This window comes from Sander vitreus, chromosome 9 (genome assembly GCF_031162955.1).
Source record: "Sander vitreus isolate 19-12246 chromosome 9, sanVit1, whole genome shotgun sequence".
NCBI classification, from domain to species: domain Eukaryota; kingdom Metazoa; phylum Chordata; class Actinopteri; order Perciformes; family Percidae; genus Sander; species Sander vitreus.
Genome location: NC_135863.1, coordinates 32,907,964 through 32,931,828, shown reverse-complemented (window position 1 = coordinate 32,931,828; position 23,865 = coordinate 32,907,964). Strand labels below are relative to the sequence as shown.

The 23,865-nt window shown below is 39.7% G+C and overlaps 1 protein-coding gene across 2 annotated transcripts in view; it reads right to left on the bottom strand.

The window, feature by feature from the left end:
* cyfip1 (cytoplasmic FMR1 interacting protein 1) overlaps window positions 1-21,639 on the bottom strand; it is a 44,684-nt gene extending 23,045 nt beyond the window's left edge. Inside the window, exons 1-15 of one of the 2 annotated variants that reach the window (XM_078259828.1) lie at window positions 21,419-21,639; window positions 10,914-11,031; window positions 9,019-9,108; window positions 8,395-8,472; window positions 7,905-8,006; window positions 7,625-7,806; window positions 6,184-6,280; window positions 5,340-5,468; window positions 4,818-4,922; window positions 4,112-4,203; window positions 3,477-3,594; window positions 2,779-2,901; window positions 1,771-1,896; window positions 1,522-1,688; window positions 245-392 (exon numbers count right to left, since the gene is read on the bottom strand). In XM_078259828.1, the coding sequence (XP_078115954.1) occupies window positions 245-392; window positions 1,522-1,688; window positions 1,771-1,896; window positions 2,779-2,901; window positions 3,477-3,594; window positions 4,112-4,203; window positions 4,818-4,922; window positions 5,340-5,468; window positions 6,184-6,280; window positions 7,625-7,806; window positions 7,905-8,006; window positions 8,395-8,472; window positions 9,019-9,108; window positions 10,914-11,030 (1,674 nt within the window). In that variant the 5' untranslated portion in view covers window position 11,031; window positions 21,419-21,639. Of the gene's footprint in view, window positions 1-244; window positions 393-1,521; window positions 1,689-1,770; window positions 1,897-2,778; window positions 2,902-3,476; window positions 3,595-4,111; window positions 4,204-4,817; window positions 4,923-5,339; window positions 5,469-6,183; window positions 6,281-7,624; window positions 7,807-7,904; window positions 8,007-8,394; window positions 8,473-9,018; window positions 9,109-10,913; window positions 11,035-21,418 lie in introns of both variants that reach the window. The other variant, XM_078259827.1, reaches the window with a different exon arrangement.
* Window positions 21,640-23,865: the final 2,226 nt, after the last annotated feature.

Below are 23,865 nucleotides of genomic sequence, written 5' to 3'. Positions count from 1 at the left end.
AGGTGCATCCGCCCTGCCTGAGATCTTCCTGGCTTATATATTATCTCTCTTAACATGGAATGATTCAACTTTGACATGACCTGAGCACAAATCTGAAAAGCTACAGGGGCAATGTGAGCTTCATAAGCCCGATTACTGTGCTGGGTCACAGTGTGTAAGCTGGTGGGAAAGGATAACGATAGCAAAAGGTTAATGTAAGGTGCGTTTCAGAATGGGTTTATAAGCAGAGGTGCAGAGGTGAGACCTGTGTACTGGAGGGCCCCACTGCTCGGCGAGGAACCTTGATATCAAAGCCACCCTTGGGATCTTTTTCTCCCCGGAGGGCAGGATCATTGTGTGGCTCCCGGCCAGTCTCCCAGTCACACACTGTCTTCCGGATGGCCTGGAGGACACTGCAATGAGAGGACAATTCAAAAACTGCAATGAGTTTTCTCGTCAACCTTTGCACACAACTTCCCTTGTGAATTATGGATGTGATAAAGAGCACAGAAAATGTTGTTGCTAGTGAGCTGGAGGGCCTTAGCAACTCCGTAGGGTTTTTTTTTTTTTTTTTTTTTACACAACAGATTTCTAAGGGAGCAGCTGCACAGAAGTTCACTGGAGCATTCTGGGGAATCTGCAGGAAAACAGATTCACCATCACCTCCAAAATTACAATACTTCCAAAAGCAATATGGTTATTTATGGCTATGAAAACAGTAATACTTTAAAGTTCAGATTTTGTAAATTTGTGTCAGTGGCCCAAAAAAGGAATATTTCTAGTATTATTCAACCTTTGTTTGGACACTTGAGGGCAGCAGAAACAAGCTATAAACAACGTTGACATATCACCTTTTTAGTTGATACTGCGAACATATTAGCAGAGTTTCTGCCCCTCAGGGAAATATCTGGCTCTTACTGTGTTGGTTCAGTTAGTTAACTTGGCTAACTTTACGATAGGTAAAGATAGCAACTGTTTGAGCGCTGTTAAGTGCTAAGAAGCTAGCATAATGTGGGAGGTTTTTTTTTTAGAGCTTTTTCACTGACAACAGCTGCCTGCTGCTGCTGAAAAACAGTGAACCAAAAACAGTAAAGTTACAGGTCAGAAAATCTAAAGAAGTGGATTTGCTAATATGTGTTAATGTGTTATGTGCTAATAAGCTGTATAGAGTTGAGAAAAACTGCAGAGTCAGGAGATATGTATTTGTAGGTTCATCATTACGATTGACGCCTTCCACATTACGCATCCTTAATTGATCCATTGTTATCAAAAATGTGAGTATAAAATAAATAAAAAATCCTCCCAAGTCCGCCTCTATTCGGTTCATTGGCCAGTAGTGCCACTCGGCCTCAGCTCAGTCAGGGAGTACAAGTGCAAAGTTTTTTGCATTCTCAGGTACAGGGATTGAATAATTCACACATCCATGCCTTTGGGTGATGATGATAACACAATAATATATGTATGGGTGCTGTGTGACAATCTGCAGCTGAGATGTGATTACTGTGATTACTTGAGTGATTTTGACTGTGGTGCAGTCCAAACCTCTGGATGACATTCTTCTTCTTCTTGATGGCTTGTCGCAGTGGTTCGCGCAGAGTAACCTGAGCAAAGTCCTGCAGAGCCAAGTAGATGGTGTGGCGGATGGCGTGATTGAACACACTCTCCATGCGTCCCATCAACACCTGCAGTCCCTTTATCATTGCCATCACCTGCCAAAGCACAACATATAATCAGTGACGAGACCACCAGTAGTTCAAAAACACCTATGTGTGCGAAGAAGTCGTAACTGACCTCCACAAGAGCAAACTTCTCCTCGCATGTGTAGTTGTATCTGGTGGCTCTCTCATACTCCTCAGCGTTGTCAGGGCACTCTTTGTTTGAGTACTTGTCGGTTGGATGAACTAGTTTCCAGGAGTACTGTGGGGGAAGTCCGAAGATTTTTAAGAGATGTTGTCAAAAAAACAAAACAATATTTAACAACCATAAATCAAATCGGGGAGTAATGTGCTATCCATTGAAGCCATACCATATTGACCCAAATATAACACGACCCTGATTATAACGATCCCCTCTTTTTCAAGACTCACTTTTGGAAAAATACTTTTTGAAGACCAAATCTTGTTTTTATAATGAAATTACTTTATTTGAAAATAATGATATTAAAAACACGTTAAATACACTAAGGTAGGCTGTGGTTTTTAACATCTTTTAACTAAATAAAATGTAATCACATTTGTAAATGAACAACTTATGGTATTTACCTCAAATAGCATAAAAATGTAAGTAAACTGTAGTCTATTTGTGGGCCTGTTTCTAATACCAATTAGCTTGTTCAAGTTTATTTTAGTGAAAATAGAGTTGCTTTCTGCCAGCCGTTGCACAGCTTCAGCAGCGTCCCCAGACAGACACATGGACAGAAATAGGCATCTGTGTCCCGAGCTGCACTCTACACAGCGCAACACACACTCGGGTCGGGTTTGGACATAAAAAACATATTGCTTGTCGTATTCTGGTCATGCTCGGTTACTACTCTTTAGTTAGGACAGAAATATGTGGCCCGAGCCACAGTTCACAGTCACTATCGTCACTCCCATGCTCTGGTTCCACCGGCTCGTCATCCTTTTTCAGACACATTTCCATGAAAAAAAAAAACTGTATTTATTTATTATGTATTATTTACTTATATTCGGGCCAATACGGTAATTATACTTGAAGACCCTTTGCAAGTCTTTGCAGTGTCTAAGAATTTAGATCTTTTTAATATGTTTGCACATATGTTTGCAATATGTGCTTCCTCACCACTTCCATGACATGAGCGCTCCACTGGGAGAGCAGCTGGATGCCCTGCAGGGCCAAGTCAAACAGCTTCCTGTACTCAGCATCAGTCTTTTGGGCTTCCTGACGCCCTGATCCGGTCACCACCTACATGGACACAGATTAACACACTTTACCATGCTGAACCTAACGCTGACTGCCCACACCATGAAATCCTGACTTGAAAAAAGAAGAAGTGACAAAACCTAATGAAACGTATTGAGTGAGAAAGAAAAAATGGGAGAAAATTACACCATTAAGGATGTGACCAATACAATGATTTTCTTATGCTGGACAATTTCTGTGTCAATTCTGATCCACAGGTCAGTCAGTTACATTTCCATCTGAAATCACACTGAATTGTGACTCATGGAAATCCACTGGGGCAAGACATCTGCTGAAAAGCTTGTTACATCACTGCTGGGAATTCAAACTCTCATATAAGAAAAAGCATTTGAAGCCTACTTGTACAGAAGACTGTCAAAACAGCCAGGTGGTGGATGTACTTTTCCTTTTTTAATGGGCTTATATCTGAGTAAAAGGTGAACAATAGCATGCAATGTATTGATCCACCCTTCAGCAGTATCAGCATATGCTCGCTTCAAAGACAATCTAACACCTCGGCGACGAGGAGTACCCGAGTGTCTCACTTTAAGCCCTAAGAATTCACTATTCATACTAACCTCACTGTTGCTATAGCGAGCCAGCTCCGAGATGAAGCGCATATGATCCTCGCGGATCTGAATCATCTGCTCGCAGATGTTGTACTGGGGGCTGCTGGATATAGACGTGCAAGTCCACCTAGGGGGTAACAGAGAGTGATTGCAAAAAACAAAAAAACACAGGGATTATTGGAGAAGAAGATTATGGTACCATACATGTGGGTTTTGGCTAGAAGGGATACAGATACGGACAGTAAGTTACGCAAAATGTATGTATAATTTTAATACTTTCACCCAGGAAATGTGTGTTTTCTCCTCAGGAGTGTTTTAATTCAAACCACGATCTTTTTCCTAAACACTTTTTGTCAGTTAAACGCTGTAGCTGTATCCCTTCTAGCCACACCATGTGTTTGATATTCACAACCAATACTTGTAAGTAGGATAAAATGTTTGGTTATATATTCTTCCAGTGGGTTGTTCATAATTAAAAAAACAACAACAAAAAAAACCCCACTAGCATAGTATAACTTTTTTGGATGTTAAGTGGTTTAACAAAAGAAAAAAAAAGACCATTTTACTTTTACTCTCTTACTTATTTGACAGTCGCAGCTCATAGACACCCCCTTGATCATATAAAACGTGTGTTTTCCTCTGACCTAGATTTGTTCTCCTCAAAGTGAGCACTGGTCTTGATGTACCGGGACAACTCAATCTGCATGTCACCAAACAGAGGGACCACCTGCAGTTGCTGTGAACACCAAGAACAAACAGATTTGCATATTTGTACTGTATTAAACAAAGGGAGATGGTTTTTTTTGTTTTGTTTAATGAACTGATTAAATGAAAAAGTGCAAATAAAAAATAATGAAAAATATTAACAACCATCCCCAATCATAACATGTAAAGCAGTTTATTTTGAGTTATTCTCTCGTGTACTTACACACTAATTTCAAAGGAATACTCAAAACAAGCATTAAGGATAATGTGCAATGAGATTAAATGTATATTAGAGCTAAAATGATTAGTCAATGAATCAATGAGTTGATCAACAAAAAACATAAAATCGCTATCGCTATAACTATTTCCTTGGGAATTTGTATTTATACTGTAGTATGGTGAAATATAGCCCAAATAGGCAAAATATGCTATTTTTTTATATATATATATATATGTATATGTGTGTATATATGTGTGTGTGTGTGTGTGTGTGTGTGTGTGTGTGTGTGTGCAGGTCGAGGTCAAACCCGCGGCCTCTGCGTCGAGGAGTAAACCTCTACATGTGGGCGCCCGCTCTGCCAGGTGAGTTAACTAGGCGCCCATTACACATATATTTGACATATATGTGTGTGTACACTTCCATACCTTGAAAAACTTGTCGATCTTGGTCAGGTTTATTCTCTTCTTGGCATCTAGCTTGTAGATGTTGCTGCTGTTTCCATCCATGAGGTACAAGCCAAACCCCATTACCTAGGAAGTGGAACAGTGGTTCCATTACTGTCAACAACGCTCCAGAAAAATTGAATGAGTAGTTTAGAATGAGTGAGATCACATATGTATATTTGTCTACACTCTTTACTTTCAAAAAATTCAATATAGTACACCACAAACCTCTCAATCTACATTTATATGATGCTGTTTTAAGTGCTTGTGTACGTTAGCCTGCCTTTCCTAAGCTATGTGAGAGTGTGAATGTGTGTTGAGTGGGAAAATGGGATGGGTGGGACTGGTACAATATCACAGTTCCTTTTCACGTTTATTACGGCCCCTGTCATTTTGTAACTCTGTATAATTCTGTGCAAAAAAGACATTTTAGACTAAGAATTAGTGAGATCACAGAAGCAATCCTTTACCAATCCCCACTTGCAGGTGCAGGGCCTTACTTACTTTGAGCAGCATGTGTTTCTCATTGGGAGTGAGGTACATCTTGTCCTCGTAGTAGTCGACACACAGGTTGACAATGTCTGCCAGCAGCTCCTCATATCCATTAATCACTTCCAGCTGCTGCTGCAAAGACTGGCAGACAGTTCACAATAGATTGAATATTAAATTAAAATTGTATTAGTCAAACTATAAATTCACTCTTTTCCTTCTATAAATTCTCTCTCTCTCTCTCACACAGGGGTGTCAAACTCATTTTAGTTCATGGGCCACATACCCCTAATTTGATCTCAAGTGGGCCAGACCAGTAAACCACTCTAGAAAGATCAGACAGTTTTCTTGTCAGCTTGATGTTGGCAAACACAAGTTGCTTCAGCTACGACAGCCATTGTAGGAAAAAAAATAATGTTACAGAAGGGTAATATTCTGAGAAAAAACTCTGAAATGACTAAAGTCGTAAATTTACGTTAAAAAAACTTGGATATTCTCTGAGATTAATGTGATACATTTGGAATTGAAATTAATTACTTCTTTGCCATTTTCATACTTTGCAAAGTCATCCAGTGGGCCTGATTGGACCCTTTGGCGAGGCGGTTCTGGCCCACGAGCCGTATGTTTGACACCCCTGCTCTAACAGGATGTACATTGTGATAATAGCAAAGCAAGAGAAGAGGCTTTGGCCTTTTTACTGACAAAATTTCAAATGCCATGTTTTGTTGCAGATGTTCCAGATCTGTCTGAGAACCCTGAAACAACTTTAAGAAAACAGCAGCAACACCACCCAGCTGTTGGTAAAAATGATCTAATCATAATAATGTTGAATGAACAGTATGATGCACATCTGACCAACCTGAGTGATTTTGTTGTGGTTTGCCAGGAACATGGACAGGTTCTGAGACTCCTGGATGGATGAAGGCTCAGACATTTTTCTGAGGAACTGGGCGGCACTGGGCGAAGGTAAGAAACAAAAAAAACACACCAAGCTAGATTAAACATCTTTCTCCTATCAGTCTAACACAGAGGTTTTCAAGCCACCTCCCCAGGCCGCCCGATGCAGACTGAGTCCTTGGCAGTGGCCCGGGTTCGAATCCAACCCGTGACCCTTTGCTGCATCTCCTCTCTTTCTCTGTCTCTCCACTTCCTGTCACTGTCTAGCTGCTCTATCAAATATTAAGAAATTTATAAAATGCAGTCTTCGAATTCATTCATTCGACTCTCACACACCATAATGGTCCATAAATCCACTTAGAAATAACAGAAAATAGACGATTCTCTATGCCTTCCTTAAAGCTGTGGTAGGCAATTTATTTTTTGCGTTGTTAAGTAAAAAATCCAAAATAATCTTTTAGCATATTGTAATAAAGTGGTCTGAGAGAAAACTGGACTTCTGCACTGCTCCGTTTTCAGGCTTCAGAAAATCTTCCCGTCACAGGAGACTTTGGCCAATCACAGGTCATTTCAGAGAGAGAGAGAGAGCATTCCTATTGGCTGTTCGGTCCATTCATTACCTGTGCGACGAAAAGGGGAAAAGGGGGAGCTGCAGGATGAGGTCTCACTTCACTTCAAATTCTGCCTTTTTTTTGGTTGTTGTTTGCATTCTACTCAGTGCAGCTTTATGAATCATTGTGTTTTTTTAATAGAGGGGTGATATTAAAATGTGACAATATTTCTTGTCGAGGTGAAAAGTTGTCTCGTGATATCAGTACACAAGTGCAGACCAGCAGCCAGCATGGAGTCTGGCTATGACCTGGAAATATTAGCATAGAAGATCCCCCGGCCCGTTCTTCAAAGTTGACTCCGAGTTAACTTTTGCAGAGCGATAGCGGAGTTGCAGTTGGAAAAAGTTTGTGTCAGTGTCTCGTCACACCCCTAGTTTTTATATTTCCCTGTAATTGTAGTTGTAGATCAACGGAATTGTTAATAGCTGATTGGGCATACTTTTAATGGTGCCAAAGCGTTAACAAATAAAGGCTTAGAAAAACACAGATCACAGCTAAATCACTGAATCCATGGCATTATACTTCCTTACTGTTTACATCCCCAAAACTATGGGAACTGTAGTTTGAAAACATAGCTCATTATATTTCTGGAACACTGACACGCTCTTCTATCCATTCATATACAGCTAGTTACTATTTCCCGTGTTGAAAACCTGGTTATCACAAATACGTTTAAGCAGTGAGGTATAGGAGGACATAGAGAATGTCTTAATGGGCGCTGAGTGATGCTGCCATCTAGTGTCTGTGGTTATCAAGTGTGTGAACGTATGCACTTTCAATGTTCCTGAATACCGTTTGTAGGCGGAGTGGTCGTTCTTGACGCTGCATTTCATGTTCTTCAGCTCATCCAGCACAGCGAACATGTTGATGAACTTTCCGAGGGTTAGCAGGTATGCCTCGGAGACAAAGTCTTTTCTGCGCTCGATGTGACAGAGACGACGGACTTCTCCGCAGAAACGGTCGATTGCTGTGCGCTTAAAGAGAGAAAAAGGAGAGAGAAATTATTCGTTTTTTGCAACTTGGCCAGTAGGCCGTCAAGGAGAGTCCCCGCTAAATGTAGAATGTAATTCACCTGGAAGTACATGAAATTCATCAGCTTGGTGACTTCCGGCTCCAGGACCTCCACGGTCTTCTCGTAGATCTCCACTCTGTTGGGCTGTTCGTTGCATTTCACCTAAGAGAGAAAAAGACTAACGGTAAGACAGGAAGAACTGTTATGGGAAAATCAAGGTTACAGTATAATCTGGAGATTCTTTTCTGGATTAACCGTTTTGTCTACAACATGTCAGAAAAGTGTTTGACAAGAGTGACGCATTTAAATTGCGTATTTCGTCCCACCTACAGGCCCAAACCCAAAGATATTCAATTTACAGTGATATCAGACAAACATTATGAGACAGACATAGTCTGCCGATCCTCAAATTCTAGAAGCTGGAATCATTTCCGCTTGGAAAATGACTAAAATGGTTAATAGATTTTCAAAATAGTTCATCATTTTCTGTCAATAGATTGACTAATTGTCTCATGAGAGCACACAATGTTACCAGACACACAGTGATCACCTGTGGTATTGCACGCGAGCAGCTCCTCCAGGTGTAGAGCATGATGGCGTACTCCTGCCCCTCCTCCAACATCACATTCTAATTCAACAAACAAAACCAGTCAGTCTCATCGATAACTGAAGATCACCACATCATCAAAAAAAAGAAATTCAAACTCACATTTTCTAAACTATATCCAGACACAAAAAACAAGACACATAAGGACTACAAAAGGCATGCACTATTGCTTCTTTTCTATGTCATTTAATCCCAGTGGGTGGCAGGGAAGTGCATTAGTGCTTCCAAGCCAGCCGTGCCTTCATACAAAGTGCTGTTTGATTCAGACCCCGAGCAATTATCCCTCACTAATTAGACACAAAGCCCTACTATTCCTGTTAAGAGATGGTCCAAAGCATCCGTTTGTCCCCAGGCCATTTGCTCCTGGGCCTGGATCCTAGAAGCTGCCTGCTAGACAATACCAAATGCTCTGGTGGGAAAAACCAGATCCTGTTCACAACAAGGCCTTGACCCCATTCTGGTGGATTCATGTTTCCCGCCAAGTCATAACTGACGTTAGAGAGAACGGACACTGAAAAATGAATCGCTAAAAAGTGATTCCCCAGAGGTGGGACCCTCCTACTGTACCATGCTGGAGTGGACGGTGGCCTGCTCAATGTATCTGGCGATGCCAGTGACGAACGCATTTCGGTCCTCAAAGTTGGTGTTGAAGTTGGGCTGTGGGAAGATGGGAAATTATGTTTACAAAAATGACACTAAGGTATATAACATAATATTAAAAATGTTAGTATGGGAGCACCTTGGTAGCTGAGTGGTTACAGCGCATGCAACCGAATACCAGCTTAAATTCCAGCCTTGGGACCTCTGTTGCAGGTTATACACCTCCCCCCCCCGCCTCTCTCTCCCCCATTTTTACACTGTCATCTGTCAAAGGCGAAAATGCCACACACAAAAAGGTAGTATATATGCTATTAGTAACCACGCCAAAGCAGTTTAGTTGGTCTTTACCCAACTAATTTCATATTTCTGCTTTTATCGTTTCTAAATTTTTCCTGGAAATGTCTTTGAAAGTGTTTCCTAATCAGTTAGCCAGAATGGTGCATTCATGCGCCATCATTAGTGAGCTTGTGCATGTAATGGTTTTTTGCAGCCTCCCACTAATACATTCTTATCCCGTTAGAAACACTGGCTTCTTTCATCTTTTGTAATGTAACACAGAAAACTAGATTGTTTCTCAATCATGTTTCCAAATAACAACTGGAAATCAATATGTTCACCCACTGTACATTTGATCTCCCAACAGCCCGGTGGCACAAGAGAAGCAACAATTAGCACTCTTCAAAATAATATTGATATTGGTATATTATATTTTGATCAATTTAACCAATTGGGAAATATACTAATGTAGATATTGTAACTTATTTGTTTGCAATTTACATTTTTGTTTATGGCTTATGGGTTGGTTCTCATAGCCGTTCTAAACCAACTGCAGCAGTTTATTTCTCTTAATTAAATGTATTTAATTATTTTATTTAGGGACAGTGTCTTCTAGTTTGTTCTGTGTTTTTTATTTATATATATATATATATATATATATATATATATATATATATATATATATATATATATATATATATATATATATATATATGTATGTATGTATGTATGTATGTATGTATATATATATATGCAAACATGTGTTTTTATCTATATGGTCAAATAGCAGGGCCACACCATAGCAAACCATTTCCAACATTTTTTTATAATAGCGCAAATATTCATTCAATGTCAACGAGACAATCAAGTTTGCTGTACTTTCCTCCTCCTCACACCACCAGAGGGCACCACTTTAAAAAAAATACAAAGGTGTTTTACAATGGAATAATAATAATAATAATAATAATAATAATAATAATAAGAAGAAGAAGAAGAATAAGCTCAGAAAAAGTGTACCCAGTGGATATCCTGACTGTCAGCTATTGAAATGATTTACCAGCTTTTTGAACTCTTCTTCGGTTTTTATTATTCAAAATCGCCTGCCTTTATCTGTAATCATAAGTCTTGTTATTTTGTTCCTTTTATTATCATTTTCTTTTTACCAAATTAAGTTTAAGCCTGTAATTATTTCTGTAATTATATTTCTTATTCAAATTTCACCATATTGAGTTTATTTCATGTCCTCTGTTTTTATTTATATTTCCTGTAAATTAGGTTCTAGTGACCAGGGGGCTGTTTCACAAAAGCAGAATTTATAAATCCAGGATAACCAATAAAGTGAGGCTTGACCTAGTGGAATCTGTGCAGCCTGGCCAGTGTTTCACGACGGCCAAGTCAGTCAGTGAAGAACTAGGACTCTGACCCGACAAAGCATTATCATAAAATAACTGCACACAGCAGAGGAAGTGTGTGTGTGTGTGTGTGTGTGTGTGTGTGTGTGTGTGTGTGTGTGTGTGTGTGTGTGCGTGTGCGTGTGTAGAAGGCTTGTGGTTGGACAGTAGCAAAGCACAGCTCTCAGCACTGACCTGAAACATGATGGAGGAGGGGAGGGGCTCGATGCATGGCTGCTGGTCCGGGAGCGGCAGCTCCTCCAGCAGGTCCACGTTGGACAGGGCTTCTTCTAAAGTCACTGTGGACGTCATGCTGCTGAAAGGGACAAAAACAATCATGTTTACAGCTTTTTGTCCAGGAAAGCAGGACCTATAGTTCTTATCAAACACAAAGCGTGGCAGGCCCTGCAGTATGCACCAGCAAAACCAAGTGACTGACAGACCAGACTTACAGCACTCTGGCTTCATTTTTGGTTCATGTTTTTTTAAGTTTTACATTGTTTTGGTTTGACAACACAAGTCACAGTGGAAGGCATAAGAGAGAAACTTTTATGTAGGAGGAGGAAAAATCCTGGAGCTGCCGGACAGCGTGGAGGCAGCAGCTTAGCAGAGGATGGGCTAGGAAAAGCTAAACTCAACTTAAAGCTGAAAACCTTACAATCTCCAAGCTAACCAGTAAGCCGCCGCAGCTGCAGAAATTGCACCTTTGGCTCTGAACAGAAGCTTCACAGAGTGCTTTAGGTTCCCCTTTCTCAGTATCACACCAACAAGGTCAGTGCTGAATCCTGGCCTCTGCACTGCTGAAAACAAACTTGCCACCTTTTTTTTTGTTGCAAATGCCTCCTCTATCTGACCATAGTTTTCAATACACATAAACCTAAACATTGTTTGCATTAGTACAGACGTGTGTGTAATGGAACAACCAGAGCTGCAAAGATTCATCAATCACTTGTCAACTATTAAATGAACTGCCAACTATTTTTTTAAAGATTATTTTTTGGGCTTTCTGCCTTTAATGGACAGGACAGCTAGGTGAGAAAGGGGAGAGACATGCAGGAAATCGTCACAGGTTGGACTTGAACCCTGGACCTCTGCATCGAGGCATAAACCTCCGTTTATGTGTGCCTGCTCTACCCACTGAACCAACCCGGCCACAATTGCCAACTATTTTCATAATCGATTTTTGATTTGTAAAATGCTCTCTTATTCCAGCTTATTGAATGTAAATATTTTCTGGTTTCTTCACTCCTCCATGACTTTGAGTTGTGGACAGAATAATCGTTAGTTGGAGCTATGTAACTAACGATTATTTTCATTGTTGATCAATCTGTTGATTATTTTCTCAATTAATCCATTTGTTGTTTGGTCCATAAAATGTCAGAAAATGGTGGAAAATGTGGATCAATGTTTCCCAAAGCCCAAGATGACGTCCTCAAATGTCTTGTTGTGTCCACAACTCAAAGATATTCTGTAACAGAGGAAAGAAGAAACTAGAACATATCCACATTTAAGAATTTTTAAAATGTGCCAAAACAGTGTAATTTCACAAACTGTGTGAAAATACACAAATGTTGCTTTCTGCAACATGCTACCATTTGCTGCTCCCATGCCTCGTGGATGTTTTATGTAACTACTTCCAGGAAAAACACTGAAACACAAAACACTTCTTTCAAATGAAGCAGATACATTTGGTTTGCATTCTCACGCCGCTGACTGCTGACTGCTGACTTTCGGATGTCACTGACACCGAACAATCAAAAAACCTACTGCAATCAGAATGGACAGTGAGTCAAAACAATCCACACACAGCGACTAACGGCCAACACAAAAGCCTGGCAGTCACTGTGTGCACCGGCCACTGACCTCCTGCTCTGTAGCTGGAAGTACAACACAGAGCACAAAGAGGAGGGGGTCCATGTTGGAGCCAAGATTATGATTTCGATATTCACTTTTATTTTTGATGAATTGCGCATTAATGCATTGATATTGAGAGTAAACTAGACTCATTATAAACTAGCGAGTTGTGTTAATTGATCTTGGTACATAGAGTATCATCACAGCCTTTTGACAATCAGCTGATTGAGGCAGTAATTGTATCAGCAGGTATATAAGAGCTGAGCTATCATTCAGTTTTTGTTCTTTGGTTTGTAGCCATACGTTTTTTTGACCACTGTATTTATTTTTTTTGCTCTGCTGTCAATCCTTGTACACCATTGGGTAAGGACAGTTCATTATTGCTTGTGGAAAAGAGGAACAACAAATTAATACAAGGTCTGAATGATAAAGGGAAATAAATGTGACAAACTGAAGAAACCAGTGGATTCTGAGTGATGTTTAAGCGCGTCGACCAAGGCGCATTCCAAAGGACAAGCAGGAAACAAATAGGGTGTCTGAAAGTCCATATAATTTCAAAGAATTTGAAGGGGCTAACATTGCACACATTGGCATATGCAGGCGTTACGCATAACACACAGAGGACCTGGATGGCTAATGCAAGCGCAGGCATGCACTCACTCCACAAAGATTTCTACAAAGCCCGTGACCACCGTCGACAGCATCAGATTACAAAGAGCAGCTGCTCTTTTTATCACAGAAATGAGACGTAGAGTTGGTTGGTTGGATGTCATGGTAGCTTTAAGACTTCCTTGCATACATAAAGTTTTGACACAAGCCAAAATACGTTTTAAAATATTGTATGGTCAAATGCGTTACTTTTTCCAACTATCCAAAAGGGCACTTTTTGAAAAATTAGGCATCATTACTACATATTTTTGGTAAAGTACAACAAATATAAACACTATTTCATTTGTTTTAAAGCACTATAGGGTTTGTCACACAGCGTTTCCTCTTATGTTGATTTGAAAATGGCGGCCCGCCATGGTATCAGAAATAGGGCAGACGCATAATTGCCTTTTAAATGATCCTGCCTGTTGGAAAACCTGTCCACACCCCCCCCGCAGGTGGACGGCGATACTGCAGTCTGATGTCGGTTTAGAGAGGCAGCTGACTTATTTATTCCTTTTCTTCATTCTGTCTGGTTTGTGCGTTCGTGAGGAACACATGAGTATTGTACATGTGGAGTTTGTTGTGTGACACCATGCAGGCATGCCCGGATTATCCATAAGGGCACTTGGGCCAGTGCCCAGGGGCAGCAACCATTCACAACCAGTGGGGGGGCACCACATGAGACAGTCTTTAACAATATTTTCCGTAATTTGTTATATTATTCACTTGAAATTGTTGAAAGACCATACATTACTCATTAATTAACACTAATTTCACACTAACAATAATAAAAAATTATAAATAAATAAATATTACATGACCACTATCATTCCCCTCCCCAGTCTGTCAGAGTTGAGTTGGTCCACAATACCCGCAAATGTATCATGTATCAATATCAATGTATATGTATGACGGATGGGGGGGGGGGTTAAAAATAATCAAAAGTGGCCAGTTTAACCCCCCAACATTTTTATCATAATGATGAATGTAAAATATTAACTGTTATAAAAAATGATAAGTGGTTGGCTTTCTTGATTCAATGTAATTGGCAAGCAAAGAAAAACATTTTTCACACAAACACCCCCCCCGGTGCTCTAAATCCATATTCTTGGATCCAATATTGATAGTCTTTTGTCCATATCTTATTCATTTCCTATGATGCTTTTGACCAATCAGATGAGCTGCTTTCAGGGCCTGTGAAATAAAGTCGGAAAAATACACATTTGACCGACCCATAATACTGCAATATATAGTATTGATTTTGGCTTTTTGAATTGATAGACATTTTGAATTGAGACATTTGAATATAGTGCTCACTGCTCATATGCCTACATGTATGTAGTTGGATATGTTAGTAAATTACATTTGAGAAATCCCCTTGATTATGTCTGATATTTTTGCCAGGAGGACAGCACGGGTAGAGGGGGTGGTAGATGGGGCAGGGCCCTTTGAGGTATAGTGCCCTGGGGCACCACATTGTCTTAATACAGGCCTGCATGCAGGACAAATATATCTGTATAGTTTAACTATTTAGAACAACGTTATGGCAGGAGTTGTCATGAAAGCCTTATTTTCCTTTCTCCACGGCACACTCGTCAGAGTCTACTTAGCTAAACATCGGCATTAATATGTGATAACTCCGGTTTATATCACACTCTGTGTGTGCTCTGAGTGTTTATATGTTAAAGTTAACTTTTATAATATAGTGTAGGAGGTTATTGTGAAGTGAATCTCAGTTTCTGTGCTCTGTATTTAACCACCTTGTGATTTTTTTCAACGCTCCATGCCTGTAGCCTATTGTAATATTGGTAACAGCTACAGCTAATATCATTGTTCACTGTAAGTTTATAGCTGCTGCTTTTAGTCCACTTGGTAACTATATTAACCACTGTTGATTCCTATAACATTCATAATTCATTATCACTAGCATCATTATACTGAAACAGAGGTCAAACCCCTCCGTTTCACTGCCGACATAATTCACCCTAAGTAGACTAGTTAAAACTAAGTAGAGTGCTGTAATGTGAACACTGCGATAGAACAATAAAATCTGAGCGGCGGTAGGTAGATGTGTTTAGCCGCCAATAGGTGACTGCGAGCCGGGTACAGGCACCGCCAGATGACGGTCCTTTCAGGGGCCGTGTTAGTGGAGTCATGAAAAGTGAGCGTCATGCGGCGACAACAGTTAAGTTTAGTTTTCCATTGGATATTGAAGTTCATAAATAAGTGTTTTGGCATGGCTGGTCGAGTGGCTATATATCCATGGTATTAAAAGGGTGATTTAATTGTTGCATGTTTTGTTTTGTTGTGCATGATCAACAAACTGATTTTTTCACAAATTGCACCCTGGTAGCAAGTTATCAATAAGTGCACATTAATAGAGTCACAAATACAAATTAAAACTGTAAAGAGTGTAAAAATAGGTGAGTTTAGTTGAAAAATACAGATTTTCAAAAAGGGAAGGAAGTTAGAGGTGAGAGCCATCTATATAAAGCAGTTTCCTGAATCTGTCTCATTAATGATTCAGCCAAATGTCTTTTTTTAGTTTGCCAAACTGAACTGCAAACAGTAAAGTAAGCAGTTTAACATACTGCAGATCAGACAACTTGGTGACAAAACAGGGAAGTATGAATCACAGAAGATGAGAGCATGTGATGCACGGTCTACTTCAACACAGGGAACGACTGACACTGAACTGATGTCCGAGAAACTGAAAGTAACCAATAAAAAGCATAAACACTCAGATCTGCATTTTTGTACTTAGACACTGCCTATTCGAAAATATGGAGAAAGAAAAAAAATGAAGTTGCATTTGACAAACAACCATTTTCATTATAAAAAATAAAAATAAAAAAAAGGAACCTTGGTGGCTTTTGCTTTAGTGCACAGTTCCTGTTAAGACTTCAGAGCTCTCTCCTCTTATAAGAAAGACAGACAGGGCCCAATTACAAAAGGCATACATTTTAAAGTGTTCATTTAGCCTGCCAGGTTGTTGGCCTGTATGCCCACTGGTGAAGTTGTACACCATGTGTTTCTAAGTGCTCCCTCCATAATTACACAGTAAGGTAAGGAGCTTAAAGTAGGTAACCTAGGTGTGCCAAGCAGAGGGCAAACACAAGGCCCTCCCACGCAGCAGTAATAATAATACCTGTGGTTCACTTAAGCTTCTTAGCTCATTTTGAAATCACACGAAGAAATGAAGATAAAATAACATTGGTCAAGAGAGATAAAGTGTCAAGACAATCAAGAAGAACTAAAACCAGTGAAGCAAGCAGGAGAGACTACTTTATACCAGAAATAGTCCCTATGAAAACAGTGCAGTGGGCCTGTGGGTTAGCTAGACCTGGGCTAGTTGTACCCCTAGGAGGTACTTCTGCAGTTTCCAAGAGGTACATGGAAAGATTGTAGCCTGACTAATGTTATAATGTGATTGAAAAAACATATCCACACATTCATATTCCACAAACTAGTAAACAAGTGAGCAGAGAGGTTCACTTACCGAAGTATTGAAGTTGAAATAGTTAGGTAAAAGTAATTATTGCATGATTGAAATAGCTACAATTAATTTTGTCCACAATTCAGATATTCAGTTTACTGTCATAGAGTGAAAAAACTAGAACATATAATTACATTTTAAGAAGCTGCAATCATAGTATTTTTACTTTTTTTGTGATTAACTTTTTTATTTTATTTTTTAAAACATACATGTTCGCAACATGGACACATCCCCCCCCTCGTCATCACCACCCACCGAGACAGAAATCAAGAAAAGATGACAGTACAATATTCAAAACCATTCAACAAAATAGTGACACAATAGACAATAAACCAAATAAACATATGTATAAATGACAACACCATAAGCCCATCATACACGTCTCTCTCCAGCAGAAAGCTTCTTAGGAGCCTCCAGAGAGCTCAGCTACTTTCTCCATTTTCTAGTCTAGACATCCATTCTGGCAAACCATTTATATGATATTTTTTCAAACGTCGCCACCCTAGCCCTCTCACAAGCCCACTGCTGGATTGACGGCAGCCCTTCATTCCTCCATCCTCTTAACATAATCTGTCTGGCTATCATTAAACTAGTCTGGACCCAGCTTCTTATGGGCTTATCCATCCCACTTAGGATGGACCCATCTCCCAGAACCAATCATCTTGGGCTGAATGGAACCTGGGTCCCTGCAGTCTGACATAGGTTATCATGTATCCTGGTCCAAAATTCCTAGACCTCATCACAGGACCATAGGACATGATGTATTTTTTTTACTTTTTTTTTTTTAATAAAACATCACTCAAACTGATTAATCAATTATCAAAAACATTGGCCATTCATTTTATAGTTGACAAGTTATGGATGAATCTAATCCGCTCTAGTTGAAATGTTTAGCAGCAGTAATGGATCAACTTTAAACTGACCCAATCTTTTTTTTTTAATGCTGTAACAATAGCTACTTATATTAATGACATAGTGTTGAATAACAACCACTTTTTTTTTAAATCAATTCAAATGAACTCATAGGCCTACTTCAGTTCATCTGATAGGGCTGTGGGGGGGCACCACGCATAACAGTTTCGGAATCACTAGTCTAGACCGACCAGGACATTGTTCTGCTTCTCTGGGTCCAGAGTCAGACTAGTTTAGCCCTTGTGTTGTCTTCCTGTCGACCGTGCAACTTTGCTTTTCAGTGTAAAAATGTAAACTTTTTTCAATGTTTTGGCCGTCTTTTTTGACACTTTTGTCCCTTTCCCCGATGTTTTGACGTTTTAGTCACTTTTTCGGCGCTTTTTCTGACGTTCTTTTATCCATCTTTTTTTCAAATGCTATAAAATTGACTAAAACACCCAAATTTAACAAAAGTAGTGAGCTGATCATTTAAATTACTTGTGAAGCGCGTTGTACGGAACCATCCGCGTTATTTCTTTGGACAATTTGGTTGAAAGAAACCCAAATTTCTGATATAGAAACTTTTTGATAATGGGTCAAATTTGACCCGAGGACATCAGGAGGGTTAATAATAGACAGACAGATTATTTTAAGAAGATGGAAGAATGAAAGGGTCCCGTCAATCCAGGAGTGGGCTTGTGAGATGGCTAGGGAGAAAAAAAAATATATATATCTATCATATGGATTTGTTCATGTTACGAGTTGTATGTTTTGTATCGTAAAAAAGAAAAGAACAAATTGTTAATCACAAAAAGATGTTTCCCAACATTTTGAGACTGAGGGCCCCCTACAGCCCTGTCAGATGAACTCACGTACCCCTTCATCGGTTACCAAAGTGTTCCAAATGTTTAACACCATTATATAAAAGTGAATATTGTCAAATGTTTTATACAGTTGTACTGTCAATGTTAAAGTTGGTTTGGTCAGCAATTGTACTACAAGCCTTCTAGGCTTTTTTAGAATTAAGCTGAATATTTGACCAAATATTAACTAATGTTACTTTTAGATAACTATTTAAACCATTTATCCAGTACTTATTACTTATCATTTGAACTGTTTAGCCATTACCTTTAGCTATTTATTTCTACTGTTTATTCATTACCTTTAGCTACCTGTTTAAACTTCTGTAATCACTGCTAACTACTTTTCTCTTACATAACGGCAACATGTAGTGTTCAGGTGTTACAGTTGTCTTCATGTTAACATGTGGATATATTCTTCCAATCAAATCATAATTTTGAAAGTGCTCATATTATCCTTTTTGGCTTTTTCCCTTTCCTTTGTTACCGGTATATATATATTTTTTGTGACTTTGTAATCCCAAAGTCCCCCCCCAAAGGGACTTACCATCTCCAACAGAAAACACTGTTCACAAACTGCTCCAAACAGCTCTATTGTAGTCCAGCCTTTACTTCAGAGACAAACGTGGTCACTTTGGAACACACGTTATAATGCTCGCCTAGCTGCTAGTGTGGCACGCCCATCATACTCTGCTTCTGACTGGCTAGTAGTCCTTACCTAGGTACTGTCAGGGCACGCCCTCATACTCTGCTTCTGACTGGCTAGTAGTCCTTACCTAGGTACTGTCAGGACACGCCCTCATACTCTGCTTCTGACTGGCTAGTAGTCCTTACCTAGCTACTGAGCATGTGCGACTCCCAACAAAGATGGATCAGAAGTGAGAGGTCTCACTCTGTAGCAAAAACTGAGAGCTCAACACACAGGGTGAAAAGAGGAGCTGCAGCATGTAAACCTATTCTGGTATAACCTCTAAATACAATTATGAATCTGAAAATGAGCAGCAGACAAGTTAAAGAGCGATATCTCAAATCCTCCGCAGATAAAAATTAAACTATATGCACAACTGGGTGCCCGTACGAGTACCCTTAGTAACAAAAATGTTGTCATTTGAGTGAAGGTGAACTGAGCTTTTAAGCTAGCCACTGAATAGCAGCAGAAACATTAATGTTTGGTACAGCATGGCTATCAATGTTCAAATGCAACTGTCGCATGTCTGATAAAGCAGATTAAATGTTTAACACTTTTGCAAGCTATACCAGAAGCTTACACTGTCACCCTTTCACATCTGAAGACAAGGAGGAAGCCACTATATTTGTGAAGTAATAAAACAGATGCAACAGCAACAATCATATGCTTGGCCGGCATTTCCTTAAAAGATGGCAATCAGAAAACAGCAGATAGTTGCAATGAAAGCCATCCATGTGGCACCTTTTTGCGTCACCCTGAAGGAAGTTGTAACTGTTTCTGTAGATTGAGGTGTGAAACCACTTGGCGGGCTATCACACCAGTTCCTACACCTTCTATCAATGCAAAATGAATCTGAAACTCTCAGTTTTACCATTAAAGTCAGTGCAAACAAATGACATTACTTCTCCAAAATGTTATTGTTCACACCACCTTACAACACTTCCTGAATGCTCAGTGGTGCATACATACATACACAAGTGCTCACCAAAAAGTCTTATATTTCACAGTACCATCTCTAAGCCAACAGCATTTTGCTGAAATAATAAATGCAACAGTCAAGGGTATTTAGCCTTCATAAGAGCTTTAACACTTCTCTACATTCTCTCAAAACTTTAATAAGTGATCAGACACAGATACAGTGGAAATGGAAACCAACTATTCCGTTTCAGTGGCTTCACCGCTGTAGGGTACTATATAAAGAATACAGAGTATTTCACTTAAAGTGAAATTAGCTTTACAGCATCATTGAAGACGAAATGCAACCACAGGTAGAAAAAAAACACACCACTTTCACCAAAATGCCAACAGATGTGGTTTGACCTACAGTATTGTATCATTATCCTCCTTCCTTCCTTCCTTCCTTCCTGTCCTCCAAACACTGATAAGGGTCTACTACAAACACTGTAACAACAAATAATCATCTCATTACACGACCACACTTTCCAGGTTTGATCTGTTTGAAAGTCGACACAGCAGTTGCCAAAATTTAATCTAAAGTGACAATATAATCTTGTACAAAAATATGAAATATGACATTTCTAAAAAGATATTTCCCCATGTGAAGTACGAATTTTCAATTGTTTAAAAAAAAGGCTGACTGAACTGGTATGAATGGCTGGGCAGCGAATGCAACATCAGGAGGGTGTGGAATACAGTCTGGTTCCTGAACACAGCTGTCCTATTGCAGGAGGCTAATTCCCAAAGGAACAACCAGAAGACTGGAGGAAAATAAAGAGATAATGACTCATTCCGTTTCACTTGCTGACAGTTAGCTCAATTATTGGTGTATAACTTTGACTTTTTTAACAGCAACTATCTTACTGCGACTATCACACCTGAAGGACACATTGACGCTCTACTCCAACTCACAAGCAGTGACAAATTATTCTAAAATGAAGTTCAGCGCGAGAAAATCTTTATTAATAGTGAGCTTTTGATGTGAACAATGTGAACAAGTCCTGCCTGCCTCCAACATGTAGCTGTGGTAATAGCCATATCCCTGCTCAGTGCCGTGGCCTGAGATTAGTCACAGCTCGGGCCTGTGAGCCAGGAAAATGGCTTTGCTTTGCAACAAGCTGTTATAAGCGAATAACTCTGAAGTCCATTTGAAATAAGTTTTTAACGCACAGCTTCAACAAAGCGGCGTTACAAAAGGCTACACCCGAAGCTACGCCGCTTAACTTTTTCCACCGTTGGTTAGTTAACTTAGCTGGAAATACACACTCTGAAACCAACTTCGCGACCAATCATTTCTACTCACCCGGAGTTGTTGTTTAGCAAGGACAACTTGTGCGGTTATGAGCCAGACTAGAGAGCCATTAACCGGAATGTTGATCCATCTGGCGACTGAGAAGTCCAGGTTTGGAAGTCCTCTATCCAAGTTTTATTTTTTCTCTCGCCTTTCCTCGGTCGGTGTTATCATGGGCGGGGGAGGGAAGCCGAGCAGGGAGTTCCTGTCCCTCAAACAGGGAAACTCAACAGGAAACTCTGCTTCGAGCTGCGGTGCTAGCCTCATCCACTAGGGCAGGGACGAAAGGTAAAGTCAAAGGAATGTACAGTACGAACCTGCCCGAGGGTATGGAGGAACATTTGTGACACACACAAAACACACTCCCCACGCTACACACAGCATGCTGACAGCATGGGGCATGTGGAGTTGACTTCCTTTTAAAAAATCTTGAATTAACTATAAGTATATAAAGTATTTGAATAAATATAATACAAGTTTGTGTTTTCAAGTATTGCATAGGGATAAAGAAAAAACTCCCAAATACCACTGAAAGGTATAGCTGTGTTAGGCACTTTCTTTTTTTGCGTCGTTGGGCAAAAATTCCATAATAATCTTTTAGAAGTGGTCTGAGAGAAAACTAGACTTCTGCATCTCTTGGCTTTGTTTTCAGGCTTTAGAAATCTAGCCCATGATGGGAGACTTTGGCCAATCACAGGTCATTACCTGGCCAATCACAGGTCATTACAGGTCATTACAGGAACACTCTATTCTAGGAATAGAGTGTTCCTATTGGCTGCTCTGCGCATGCATTTCCCTTTCGACAGAGAGGGGAAAAAGTCTCACTCTACTTCAAATTCTGGCGTTTTTTTTTTTTTTTTGCTTCTACCCACTGAAGCGTTAACTAATTTAGCTACTACTAGTGATCGTTAGGTCTTTATTAATAGTAGGTAGATACTATAGTCACTAAAAGTATTTTTCATGTACGCATGCAATGTCAATTACCAAATTTTCATTTTGTATTATTTAGTTTAATAGCAAATATAAAGCACACAACAACCTAATACATACCACTTTTAGACAGGTAAACTAACAGTAAGTTACAACCACTGCCAAAATTACACCATTCTAATACACCCAGACAGATACATTTACACAGTCTTTGGGGTATTAGAGAAAATCTGAGCATATGCAGAAACCCCACACAAAAAATGCAAACTCCAAACGCCATACAGCTGATAACCAAGGACCTTCATCTTGCCTGTGAGACAACAGTGCTCCCCACTGAGCCACTACACTGCCCCTAATCAAACTCTAAGATAAATGAGGCTAATAGGATAAGTCTAATCTCCCTCTAAAGGCCCTGACACACCAACCCGACGGCTGACCGTCGGACTGATCAGTCAGCTCCCCGAGGTCCAAAAAGTGCCTTGGAAGACACCGAAGAGACGGCGACTTGAGCGTACGTTCTGCGCGTGCGTGAGACGTAATACAAAAAATGAAACCCGGAAATGACGAACGCGTCACGTGGGTCTGGCTTCTCCAGCTGACCAATAATGGTGGCTTGTTCGAAATATGATCTCGTATTTTACGAAAATAGTTCACTGAAACGTGTTTCTGAAAACATTTTAAGCGAGATATAGTCCATGCAGTTTCTGAATGTCTTCATTTTAGATCAACAAAGGTCAAGTCCGATTGGCCGCCCTCCAATCCAGCAAGTCAGGTCGGCCAAAATGAAGGCCAACCTGACGACGGACGAATGCACGGAACACACCAAACAGACTCGAGTCACCGACCTCGCTAGACTGTCCGATGGCTGATTATCAGGTTGGTGTGTCAGGGCCTTTATACCATACATAGTGAACAGAAGAAAAGAAAGGCAACATTGTCTGGAATGAATACATTCTAGATAATATGCATTTACTTAAGCCATATAGCAATACAGCTTGTGCAATGAGGCGTAGCAGTTTGCCACTGTGAAGTCATTAGGTACACTGTTTTAACTAATAGAACAAACTGAAACAATGCCAAAACAGATCATTTTTGAAAAAGCCTTTAAATCAGTTTACTACATAGCTATCTGGCAGTGGTGGCTGCTATGGTCATACATAATGCAACATAAATAGAGGGCCTTGTTCATTGTTAATGATCACAATTTGCTCATTAGCTAGAAATAACTGAGGTCAATACTACTGTAATTTAGTTTCCATTACCTACTGTACCTCACTAAGTAATACTTTCAAATTACCATAGGTATGAAGTGTGCATGTTTAATTAAAGATAATGCAAATTAAGTGAGATATCATTCTAAAAAATATCTTTGTCCTCACCCACATCGTCGCGATATTCTCATGACCTTTAACATACCTATTCAGTTGTGTGTCAATTCTTTCCTTACAAGGACTGTCTTATATGGACATCAACTGCAGTATCTTGGGATATCATTTATAAACCAAGAGCTTAATTTCAAAACTTGTGCA